The sequence below is a fragment of the Crocodylus siamensis genome, chromosome 2 (assembly GCF_052110815.1).
Source record: "Crocodylus siamensis isolate JL-2025a chromosome 2, ASM5211081v1, whole genome shotgun sequence".
NCBI lineage: Eukaryota > Metazoa > Chordata > Crocodylia > Crocodylidae > Crocodylus > Crocodylus siamensis.
Genome location: NC_143396.1, coordinates 88,449,993 through 88,463,460, shown reverse-complemented (window position 1 = coordinate 88,463,460; position 13,468 = coordinate 88,449,993). Strand labels below are relative to the sequence as shown.

The following is a 13,468-nucleotide window of genomic DNA, read 5'->3' as shown; positions in this document are numbered from 1 at the left end:
TTCACATGTTTTTAATTGTGAAATATAAACTCAAATTTCAAAATGAAAAGTCACATTGAACTGGAAATAAAAATAATTTGAAAGTGTCAAATAGAACATTTCAACACTTTCTAAACTTTTTTTGAAACATTTTTCATATCAGTATTTCTGAAAACTGACCCTTCTCTGTACACCTTCTCAGTTTCAATAAATAAGCATTTCTAATGGAAACCATTTTGTCTAAAACATTCTGTCACCCCCAACTCGTGGGGAAAGAATTTTCTTTCTAAAATATTCCTTTAAATTAAAGCCTTACTAATCCTTAATATTTATAAACGATACAAAATTTGGCACTCATAAAGGTTTGTTGGGGTATATACTGTAGTTTGATCATGTTACTCAGAATCATTGTCTAAAAAAATATACTGCTGTATCTTACACTTGTTAACCCACAGATCAGTACTATCAGAAATCATGGGTGTCAAATTTATGACCCATAGGCTGGATCTAGTCCATAGAGCCTTATCGTCTAACCCCTGGTCTCAGAGCAATGCATAGGCAGCATGCAGGGCGTGCTGGATAGCCCTGTGTGCTGCATGCAGTGATGCCTCCAGGTCACAATCTAGAGCGGTGGAGCAGCCATTGTGTGTAGCATAGCCCTAAAGCAATTGCATGCCACTCTAGGGCCATGTTGCTCATGGTGGCTGCTCCAGGGCTGTGTAGTACAACCGCACAACAGTTGTATTGGGGCCCTGCAGCACAACTCTGGAGGGCCACAGCAGGACTGGGCCACATATGGCACCCACCACAGCTACTGCAGGACACATAATGCATCTAGAATGTGGGGCTGGTCTGTGGGTCCAGTTCAGCCTTCATACCAGCCCCATTTTGTTCATTCAGTCCACAAGGCCAGATACACTTGGCATCCCTGTCATAAATAATTGAAATTAAACCCTGCTGACAATTTGAGACTTTCTGTACTTTACAATAAGTTTAAAAATAAATTGAAATTGTCATATTTTAGTAATTTTAAAGTTAAAACAAAACATATGTTTTTTCTGCCTTATTGTACTTCTGTTACTTGCATCTGAAATGGTTTGTAAGCATCATTTTTACTCTTTCAGGTTATCTGTTACTCTGTCATGCCCTTTGGACTTGACCTTGTTTCCTATGGATACACAGCGTTGCAAGATGCAATTGGAAAGCTGTATGTAAATCAGTATATGTCTAAAAATAGCAACCTTCAAGAGTTGTCTGGAAATCAGACAAATGATTTGTATTATTTTGTTAATGTTGCCATTTTGTAATAAGTTTTTTAAATTCATGTTAGTTGATTGCTGCAAATATAAATTCGTGCATCTTTTCTGTAAAAACTGTTTGTTTACGGAACCATTATTACTAGGTGCTGCTACCAAACATAACAGTAGCTGAAGACATTTATGGTGGATTGGGAAAGAAATGGGTATGAATATCCCTTGGAATCAGTAATTCCCTTGGCTAGTTTGGGGCTCAGTTCAACACTGGTATAGTTAAGTGTAGTCAATTAAGGTAAATAGATTTCTACCTTCTTACACCAGGTTTGAATGACGTTTTATAGGTCTTATTGACCCTGGGCTCAATTTTAGATTTGCCTATGTGTTTATTTTCTTGAATTTAGTAAACTTATTAAGGTGCCTTTGCTGAAGACTTTTGGATTTGTTTTCCAAACTGTATATAGTTAGGTCATAATCCTGACCTTGGACACATACATGCATGTCAGAAACATTAGCAGAATATGGGAATGATGAACTCCATGCTACATTTAATTTTGTGGGGTTCTGATGTCCCAACAAATATGCACTAGAACAGCTATGCAGGCTTTCATAACCTGTGCTTAAAGACACCAAAATGGGATGTGATTTACTAAAACAGAACAATGATACACTAATAAGATTTGCATCTGTTGAAGTCCTTCCTTGCCATTCTTTTTCTGACATTTTATAATACTCTTTTATCATTCAGCAGTTGTCAGAGTTACAGGAAATCTTTGCTTACCTTTCCACATGATCACATCATTTCATCCATCTGACTCCTTAGTTTCTCTTCTCAGTTCTCAGCCCCCTTATGGAAATACATAGGATTTTGGGGCTGGTACAAGTAATAGATAATATGGGATGTCCAAAAAGGCTTTAAAATGAAGAGAATCTAGAAAGATTCCCTTTGCTTAGTTTAAAAAAGAGAGGAATAATAGAATATGTAATAGGTCAAAGGTAGTAAATTGAATAGTCCTATTGATCCTTCTTTGTAATGCAAGGAAAAAGAAGTATTTATTGAAGCTGCAAGGCAGAAAATTTACAATGGATAGTAGGTCATATTTTTTACTTAAATATAATTAGCCTTTGGTACTTATTTTCACTTGGTATCATTGTGGTAAAGGATACACACAGATTCAGGAAAGAATTAGATATTTCTATGAATAAATGACAACGCCATAGATACATTAGATAAGATTTTACTGTAATTAGAAGGAACATAACTCCTTGTGTGTGATAGAATTAGCTAAAATATGACTGAAAGTAATAGGAGAAACTTCTTTTATGGCTAGGTTATTTGATAACTGTCAACTGTAGCATTTCATGTTTTTTTCTCTGAAGTATCTGGTCCAGCAACTACTAGAGAGAAGATAGTGAATTTGATTGACTGTTGCTTTGATACGGTGTGACAGTTCCTCTGTTTGCGCCTCAGCTTATATAAGTCACCAAGTCTTCAGATTTATGTCTCTGTATTACCATCATCATTTAGTTTGTGGAGTGGTTAATACTGTACTCAGAATTTATATGAAATCCATTCTTGTCCCAGTACTGTCAACTGTTTCTGCTATAAGCAGAAGTTAGGTTCATCCTATAAAGTATAGGCGAAAATCAGCTTCTCTAATAATACCAACAGGAACCACCCTTGCCCCCACCACTGCATCCCTGGATGAGCCGCCAGACTCCAAATGTCCCCCGACCAAGCCTGGCTGGGGCCCCATTCACAGTGAATGGGGCCCCAGCTGGGCTGGGTTGGGGGACCATACCCATACTGCAAGAGGGAGTGGGGCAGTGGCATGGGTAAATGATTTGCCCCTGCACTACTCCCTCCCTCAGTGCCATGCAGGGGACAGATTGAGGTCCCCATGGTGAGGGAGGGAGTGGAGCACAGCCAGGAGCAGGGGCTAGGGTGAGTGGGGCCCCAGCTAGCCTGGGTGGTGGGAATGTGCCCCCCCAACTGTGTGCGGGACAGAGGCGGCTGCTGCTGCATGCTCTGCTTTGCTCTCTGCTGCAGTTGCCCCAGGAGCAGCCAAAGCCATGTGCCTGGCATTGTTGGGCTGTGGTGAGATGTATATGGCATCATGCCGCTCTCGGGGCAGTGGGGCTCAAAGCCCAGCACATGGCAGCAGCCACCTCCACTCAACACACAGATCAGGGGTTCATGTGCCTCCCAGACCTCTGCTTTTCCCACCACTCAGCTCAGCTGGGGCCCCACTCACCCCAGCACCTGCTCCTGCATGTGCCCTGCTCCCTCCTTCACCAGTGGCGCCTTGATCAGCACCTTCCCAAAAGACTTACCCAATGGAGGAGCAGGCACGCCTCCCCGCAATATTTTTTTCTCCCTCTGCCTATGATTAATGTTCATAGGCAACAACCTATTTTGTCATAGCTCATGAAAAGCTCTGTGTCATACAAGTATACCTATTTCAAAGAACTCTTGGTCTCTTAAATTGCATTTAATGTGTGATTAATTCACTAATTGCACCATAAATAGGAAAAATTCTGTATGTACAGCTGATTTATTGCACCATAAAATGGCAAACCAGCCACAAGAATATCCAGCAAGTTATGTGGGAGTTCTTTTGGCTTGTTTGTATGGCACCATAATTTGAAAATGTAGCATGCCCATGCTGATGCTGCATCAACATAGGGGTAGGAGTTATCATCAAGACTGGGACAGCCCCAGTCCTGATGCTTAAATGGGTTGTCAGAAACTGGGTTACAAGGAGTCCTCCCCACTGGGAACTTAGTGACCCTCATTCCTGGCAGTCTTTCTCACTGTTCTCCACAGCCCCAAGGGTGGGCTGCACTATAAAGGCAAAGTACGTCAGACGTTCTGATGCATGGGGACCCTGTACCGGGGAGAGACTCCCTAATCCTTGTGCACCAGGGATGTCAAAAAACTGCATGTACAGCTCAACTGCACACCCAGATTTTAGCCATTCACCAGGACTCCAGGATCAAGTAAGAGGCTTGACAGGGTCCCAGCAGGGAGTCTGTTTATTTGTAGGTGCCAGGTGGGGGAGCTTATTGATTGCTCCCACCCAGCACTTGTAAACCCATGCCTTGGGCTCCTTGCTGCTAGTAGCATGATTGGGATCTGATCCCCGATCCCAACAATTGTGCCATCTGTCAAAAGGATATCCTCCAGCCATGCAGGAGGTATGAATATCCTCCTGCCATGTAGGAGGTATGATTAATGGGATTGCACATCAGATCACGGTGCACCATTAAGTGAATGCCTGCTACCCCCCTTACTTTTTTTAACATTCACTTAACCATTTACTTTGTAGGGCAATTAACTTGGAGTTATCTCTGACCCTAGAATCTCCATTTCTCTTATTACAAGTTTTGTGCTTGTCTGGCTTACTTATCATCTCTGCAACATAGTCTGTCACTTCCTCAGCATGCACATGAAAAATTTGTTTTTTGTGATTAAGTAATTGCACACCTTGATTACGATATTGCCCTCCTCAGCTTCTTGTAGGAGGCTAAACTAGCCAAACTAAAGTCTACTAAGCCTGCTGTAATCTCACTCATACATATTTCCATGGTCTTGAAAAGCCTTCAAGAATGAAGAATTACCATTTACTGGGTCAGACCTTATGTCCATCTTGCCCAGGATTGTGTGTCTCATCCACTCATGTTGCATCCATTGATCCTTCCTGATCATGCCCATAATGGCCTCTGTATTCCCATCATTCTCCTCTGCTTTGACAGTTTAGGTATTTTTTCAATTCTCTGTCCCCATTTTATGTTGAAAGTTGATCTTTTTCCTTAGCACCATCAGCTACCTGGAACAGTGTGCTTTATCTGTCATTCCTCCACTAATTTCTCATCCCTTATAAAAATACCTTTTATAACTCATGCTATGCTGCCTATACCACATTTTATTGACTAGTTCCCTGCAACTATATTTATTGTTATGAACCCTACATGTATCTTTGTCTTTTGGACAGTCAATCTCCCCAGTTCTGGTTTTTTCATTGAAATGTATTGTGCATTGTGAAAATGATAAGAGTAATTTATTAGTGAGGCATCAAAGCTTACTTTCATAACTTTTATAACACACATTTGGAAGTGAGAAATTTAGAGAAGTTTGAGCTTTCACAAAAACATTACTACCTTTTTAAAAGTCCGAGAAGTGCATTAATGTTTTAGTTTAATTAAATCACAGCTATTTTTTAAATGTGAAAAACACCTGAGTAATTCTCATCTCCTGAATAGGACAGCTCCATAAATATTTCTGTATTCTAAACATATTCCTTTCATGTCCCTTACCTGTACCGCTGTTTGTCACACATTGACTATATTAATTTCATTTCTAATCAATACAGACCATACCGAAATGACATTTTGTAAAATCATGACAATGAAAACATCTTTAGTTAATAACATATCATGTTTACTCCATCACCTTGCACCTTGTGAAATTGGATAGGCCATGATTTAGGCAAACATTTAAATATGTGTTTAAATCAATCTATTTTCCAGAAAGCATTTAAACACTGAAACCACATTTCATTTTGTATAAGTTAGGCCCAAGTATTTTCCTGAATGGAGGACTTTCCTAAATTAGGGCTTTAAATCTGTACAAAATAAATGTAAATTAGGTGTATGGCTACCAAATTAGAATACTAGTTCTGTGTCCCCTTTTGTACTCAGTAAAGACCCAGATTTAGCCAAGCAATTAAGTACATTCTTAAATTTCTGTGTTAAGCAATGAGACCTAAGACCACATTTAAGGTGTTTACATGTTTATATCCTTTGCAGAATCGGGATGTAAATTACTACACAAGTTTCAAAGTATTGGAAAATCATTTTCTCAATTTAAATGACGAGTACTAAATTGAAAATCTTACATTCAATTTCAGTTTTCAATAATAGAAAATCATTTTGAGCCCTAAATAAGAAATACACAATAAAAAATCTAGTGATGAATCATCTGATTATGTTGTGACAGTAAGCAGAATTCAAATAATCAGAGAATATTCTATAACATATGAATTTCTTTCTGATTTTACTCTGATTTAAGAGTTGTTTAATTTTTTTCCTTGTAGTTGGCTATACAACTGATGATTTACGTTTTATTTGGCAATCTGGAGATCCTGTTCAGTTAGAGAAAATTGCTTTGCCTCAGTTTGACATTAAAAAGGAGGATATTGAATATGGTAACTGTACCAAATATTACAAAGGCACAGGTAGGTAATATTTAGAAACTTATTTGTTGAAAAATGTCAAGCTGCTTTTAGTTACTATGTATTGTCATTGGCTAACTGTCAAGTTCATAGTTTCTGTTTTGCATGAGAGAAAATTAGTAACATAGATTTTTAACTAATCAGTCATTTGAAATCAGAATAATGCAGCAACAGTCAAATACAATAACCACAAACTAATTCAGAAATTGAGACATCTAATTTAGAGATCCTGATAAAAGGCTTTATTGGTTTTGTTTTAAGAGTTTTCTGGTCCTCCAGGAGTCATTTCATTTCCAAGGTCTCAAGAAGAGTTATTTAGGCCTGGAAGTGGCTTGTCTGTTCTAATTATCAGTGTATCTAGAATTTCTCTCTTAAATTGTTTTAAACTTGGGACATTTTGGTTTCTTGAGTTTGTCAGATGTTATTTCAGAAATGGGTAATGCTTTACTATTAGTACTTCAAACTTTCTTCCATGTAGCTTCTTGCTTTCTCTATGTGCTTTTGAAAACAAATCACTATGGCAAGACTTTATATTGTATTTATACTTTGCAATAGCATGATTATTTGCTGAAATCTAAGTACTACTGCTTTTTACAATGATGTCTGTAGTCTGGCTTCTAATGGTTTATCTCTTGTTACCTCAATTAAACATTGTAGTATTCAGGAAACAGCTCACATCCAGATGCAATCATCTTTATTTTGCTTGGTTCCATTGTAGTTCATGGCTGTAAGTTGTAGAAAGCTCCCAACAAAATTTGCAGGTGGTAGCTCAGGGGAGGGAAAATTCTGAGAATTCCTTTGCAATGTTGATAATTGCTAAATGAAAGGGTCTTTTACTCTAGAAGTACTGTGGATCTAGACCCTGTGTTTGGAGAGTTCTCAACTAATGTTAGTGAATCTTGGAACCATTAAAGTTGAGATGGTGAGATGGTCATTGTTTCAGTTTAGAGGGCGCAAACATTCTTTACAGCTGTAATCATAACTACAACAGGATTAAATTCCTAACCTGGTATGTCTGCCTAGGAAACATATCATTGCTAGTCGATTTATCATTTTTAAATATTATATAAAGACTTCACACCTTCAACTGGTAAAATTATACAGTTGTAAAAGTACAACTCACAATTACCTAGAAAATAATTGCGCTCAGGTATAAATTCATGTCAGATACAAATTTATGTAGAAGCCACAAAGTCATTTAATTCTTAAACAGTTAAACAACACATTACTCAAAAATGGTAATAACCAGACTTTTAAAAATAAATTTAAAAAAAAGAATTTGAGCTTGGGGTTTTTAGGATAGAATAAATCTTTATAGACAATGGGGAAATAGATGATAGTGCACAAGAGACAGGCTTGTCTTATCAGAGGGACAGATTTGTATCCTATGCCTTTAAATTATTTGGCAAAGATGAGGGCAATCTGAGGGAATCTATCCTAAATAAATTTGTTTTGATAACATGTTCAGAACATAGCTAAACATTATGTCTCTAGTGTCAATAAGAAGCAAAATAGTAGTGGTGTTCTCTCCCATGATCCACCATTTTTGACAGTATATTGAGATATTACTTAACGGAATATTGTATGTGTCATCATAACATGTTCCTCCCTTTTCTTTTGTGTACAGTTTGATCATCAGTAAATGACTTAACAGTTAGAAATTTTCTGAAATTTTCTGAAAATTTTCATTAAACTCATCTTTTTCTTAAAAATCAAAACGTTTTGTCATCTGGTAACAATGGATTTGCAATGATACGGTATATGCTGGAAATATTTGGCAGTTTCAAAGAAGGGTAGGGTTACCATATTTCCAGTTTCAAAAAAGAGGACACTGGTTGGAGGGAAGGGTATATGATTGTGAGGGGAGGCCAGTGATATGCTCATGCCCTGCCCCTACCCCTCACTCCCAAACCCAGCGCCCTTCCCATCCCTGCTGAAACCCCTCAGTCCTGAGCTGCAGCTCCTTATCCACCATGCCCTGCTGGTGCTCCTCACTCCTGACTTGCAGCACCTACCTGAACCCTGCCAGTGCCCCTCACTCCTGATCCGCATCTCTCTGTCCCTGCCAACCCTGCTGCCATGCATCTCCTTGCTGCCCCCAAAGAACTTCCTCACCCTTTTCCCTAATTGGGAGAGCAAACACATCTCTCCCCCTTCCCACCCTTCTGCAACCCCAGCTTCAGCAGGCACACATGCCCACACCCAGACAGTCTCCAGCCATGGCCCTCCAATCCCTGCTCCCCATAAATTTACCTGCCTGCAGCTGTCAGGGCTGTGTGCAGAGCATGTGATGCCCAATTGTCCAGTCGCCCTGTCCCCGCTCCTCCCAGCCCCAAGCATCTCCTTGCTGGGGTGAGCTGGGAAGTGCTAGGAAAGCAGAGTCAGAGCAAAATCCCAGACATTTCTTGATACTTTAAATAAACTGCCCAGATGGAGATGGGAGGACCCCAAACGAAGACATGTCTGGGAAAACCCGGACATAAAATAACCTTTATTAATATAAGGTAAAAATGGATTGTGTTTCACTTCTTGCTGCTGAAGCTCTACATTTTAAGTTGCGCTACAACAGCTTCAGAATAAAAAGTAGCACTCCTCCTTAAGAGCCAGGTACAGACATTACACTTTTACTGGTATAAGTGAGCAGAAACCAGTCTGTACCTGTAACAGAACAGAAATTTGGCATATAGGCTGGGGACAGACATTACACATAAACCACTGTAATGATCAGAAACTGGTTTAAACCTGTAACAGAACAGATGTTCAGTGCACATGAACCAGTTTGAAAATATCTGACACCAGTTTCAGCCAAACCTGGTTGAATGTAGTATCAGACCTCTAACTGATTTGGGTCAGACTAGTTTATGCAATGTCTGTCCCAGACCCCTTGCTGGTTTAAGTTAAAGCAGACACCCCCAGCATCCCAGCATGCTCTCTGGGCTGGGTGGGTCTCTCTGCTCCACAGCAGACCTGGCACCTCCCCTCTGCTCCCTGCTCCCTGGGTGGAGTTCCGGCAAGGACTTGCAGGCTGCTCTCCACCCCCCGCCCTCCCCTCTACTCCTTGCTAAGCAGGTATACTTGCTGAGAGGTATCTGTGGATTAACTAGCAGACCCTGGCTCCAGTCCATGCAGTGACGAAGGTAGAATTAACAGGTAGCTGGTAATATCCCTCTGTTGTTTTCTCAGACACCGAGTTAGGAGTGATAAACACTGTTAGCAATTCCCTGGTAGGCTAATCAGAGCATCCTGCCAGGCCTGGCCATGCTCCCTCTCAGCTCAGTATTGTGGAAGGGAAGGAAAGGCTGCTGTGGTGTCCCCCGGCTTCTAGCCTGAACCACTGCAGGCATGTGCCTGCATTTCTGGAATGAAAAGCAAATGTATGTCCACCTCCAAATTGGTTTAAGCTTTGCAGGTTAGACTAACCTGCAACGATAGAATCAATTCAGGCTGAGGCTTTTTGAATGTCTGTCCTTAGCCATATAGACTGCTTTAGAAATGGTGGAACATAGTCTAAGATTCCACCCTCCCTGCCCCCACCAAAGGGCGAATATAAGCTCTGTTTGCTATTGATCTAAACTATGCTGCTTACATATCTTAGATTGTTTCCAACTTAGGCTTTTTTAATGTCTATACCTAGCCAAGATGTTCTGCAGCTATTACGTTCCTACGTTCCTGTGTATGAGCTGGAGCTGACGCAAATATACCTAAACCACTCCAATGTTAACCATGCTTCATACAGGCTCAAAGTTGAGGCAGTTTGTCTGTATTTGTATGATCGATTTATGAATACATAACATTTATAGCGTAATGGCTGCTGAGTGGTCCTGAGCAGCAGCTCTCTTTGCCCTTTGGAAGCCATGACAAATGTATGTCTGTCCATATCCTGACTTCTGGCATAAACTGTAGTGGGACAACATTTTTATTTAATATTGTTGAAAAGCATCTTGGAAATCTTTTTCCCTGTGATGGTGACAGAAAGCTCTGTAATGGGATTTCTACACTGATATATCAGCAGAGCTTATTGGCACACATGCAGGGTTGGCCTGAGGGGGCTATGCTACTTATTTAAGTGGAAGCAAGTGCAGAACAAATACAGCATGACTCAGTTTGGGACTGCTTAGCACCGTAAGTGAGCACTACAAGCATTTCTTTAGTCCCACATTTAAATAAGCCTAAGCCCATATCTGCACCAGTCAGAGTTTAAGTTTAGGGGATTGTCTCTTTAAATTTTGTACTGAGATAAAAATGTCTTTCTCTGAACTTTCATTATTGTGGAACTTTTATTTAGGCCATGGTTAGGCCTTGTCTTTTTTTAATCTTCCCAATCTTTATTTAACCTTTATTTTAATAACTGAGTCCTTCCTCTACCCAAGATTAGGTAATGGGTGTGATTTTGTAAATAAGCCTAAGGGATTTGGTGCTTAAACTTCATTAAAATTCAAGGAGAATTGGACACCTAACTCTTAGAGACTCTTTGAAGTGTAACTTCTAGCCAATGCCCATGCATTGTGCTTCTTTTGGAATACAATAGTATATTTTTCAGTTCTCCTTCTTTCAGCTGGTCTCTCTCTATGTACAATTCTGAATCCATATCCCTGCAGGAATAACTGCTGGCAAGAGCAAGATAGTACTCTGGATTTCCATGTCTTTCTACAGGGAAATGTAGACATTGGCTTAGTAGTGTGCACTTTGGTTCTTCTGTACTGTAAGAATGCAGATACAACAGACTGATCTTGAGTTGTGGCTCTCTCTCTCCCTTAGGTGTTATAACTTTTATAGGCAAGCTTCAATCACTTGATTTTAATTGAATACTTTGTCATTTGAATAACATCAATTGATTTCACACTTTAAAGGACATTATTGAAGTCAGTGGTAAAATGGACTTGAGAACAGAAACCTGACTCGTCCTAAGGTTTTCTAATCTGAAAAGGTTAGCCTGTAAAACACTTAGAACATTAATGCATTTATTTCTTTAAAGGTTATTACACTTGTGTAGAAGTAATCTTCACTTTAAGAAGACAAGTTGGATTTTACATGATGGGTGTTTATGCTCCTACGCTGCTAATTGTTGTTCTGTCCTGGCTGTCATTTTGGATCAATCCTGATGCAAGTGCTGCAAGAGTCCCATTGGGTAACCTACATTTACACCTACTGTCACAACTCACTTAGCACCACTTTGCCATTTTCAGTTGCTTTAATAACAAATGAGTGGACATTGAAAGCAACTTCACTCTCATTGCATGGTCTTCATTTTCACTGAAACGTCATTTCTAGCCCAATAAAAGACACCTCTACATTCAGGGTTTTGTTTAATAGAAGATCTAGTGTTTAGACAGTGGGCACATTTTCTATTTGGGCCATCTAAATTAGTGTTTGGACAAAAAAAGTTATGATATTCCTACTTTCTATATCTGGAAAACATTTTTCCTTTAATCTTATCCATATATAGTAAATGCTAGCAATAGTAAGTGAATAGGCACCTGATAGAAACTTAAATCCTGATAGAAACTTGAATCCTGAAATAAAAAATGGCTAGCCAAGATGATATTATAACTAAGAATAGCTACTTCATGCAGCAGTTGTCTGAAAAGTAAAGAACAATGTGTGAACAATACTGTTTTGAGAGGAATGAGCAGCCACTGTTATCGGATATTCTTATCAGGTGACTATGATAGCAGTTCAACATCATGCTGAAGTCTAGGCTGTTTAGTAAAATGCTTAAGCACTTGGACTTCCATTTAACACGCTTAAGGAATTTTCTGAATTGAAGCATAAAACAAGTCTTTAGAACTGCTTCTGCTTCTGCTGAAATCAAAGGCTGTGTTCACACAGGCATGGATGTTTGGTTTCCCAGGGACAGCTAGCAGCAGGACACCTTGTGCTGCTGCTAGTTGTCCCCGGGGAATGCCTGGGCCACGTGCCCTCTGATGTGCAGCAGGTTTACCCTAGGTTGGGTAAGGGAGGCTGGGGCCAACACTGTGCTGGCCACAGCAGCCTTACCTGGGGCCTCCTGGGGCTGCAGCAGTCACAATCCTGATGCTTGGAGCCTGGCCAGCAGCTTGAGTGTGGCTTCAGCCAACCAGGCTCCAGTTTTAAGTGGTGCATGCTAACCCCAAATGCACCGCTCTGTTTTGGCTGGGGTTTTTTGGACCCCTGGGTATCCAAGGGTAAAGAAACAAACCACTATGTTGCTCCCTTTCAGTGTGGAGAACAGCTGAATGTGCAGTATGTGGTACTGCAGACATGTCTACAGTGCCATATACCGGATGGCCATGCTCATCTAGATGTGGCCTATAAGAACAATCCGTTGATTTCACTGGGAGCAGAAGCATGTTCCCTATTTGCTACTAGGCAAAAGGGGCATAGATTTAATATTCTTAATAAAGAATCACCCTAACTAATTACATTGTGCATAATAATCTGTTGTGTTAAAATTAAAACATAAATTATATATATTTATAGTTTTTACTGTCTCTTTTTACAAAGGAGCATTTAAGAAGAGATGTCACATGCATATGCTTTTCCCTTTCCTTTTTTGCTTGTTCCCTTAAAAATACTGATAACTGTTTGGCTAGGAATCCTAGTCTATTTTAGGTTAAGAGCAAGCAGAGCATGCAACAATGAGTCTTACTGCGGTATTTCTGTGTTAACTGCATTCACAATGTTATAATATTGTGTAACTCGGTTTACTTCATTAGCCTGTGCAGAGAATGAAAAGTTAACTGCCGGTGCTGGCTAAGTATAGAATGAGTCAAAATGGACTGTTAGCATCAACATAGTCTTAAATGGCCTTGTTGACATATCAAGACAGGTGAAATGCTGGATATTCAGGAGGTATCCTGAAGAAATAAACATGACATGGGATAGCAGGATGGAAAAAAGCATCCTGGCAACTCCTGGCCAGAAAAAACTGGAGGGCTGAGAGAAGTAGAGGAGCTCTGGGGATCTGTAAAGCTGGGAAAAGGGAAATAGTTTTGGGGGTGTTTTGGCTGTGCAGGCTAGATT

At 40.0% G+C, this 13,468-nt stretch overlaps 1 protein-coding gene across 2 annotated transcripts in view; it reads left to right on the top strand.

The window, feature by feature from the left end:
* GLRB (glycine receptor beta) overlaps positions 1–13,468 on the top strand; it is a 69,041-nt gene that overhangs the window by 37,258 nt on the left and 18,315 nt on the right. The window contains exons 6-8 of one of the 2 annotated variants that reach the window (XM_090036305.1): positions 1,104–1,186; positions 6,329–6,469; positions 11,442–11,594. In XM_090036305.1, coding sequence (XP_089892431.1) covers positions 1,104–1,186; positions 6,329–6,469; positions 11,442–11,594 — 377 coding nt within the window. The remainder of the gene's footprint in view (positions 1–1,103; positions 1,187–6,328; positions 6,470–11,441; positions 11,595–13,468) is intronic. The other variant, XM_090036307.1, reaches the window with a different exon arrangement.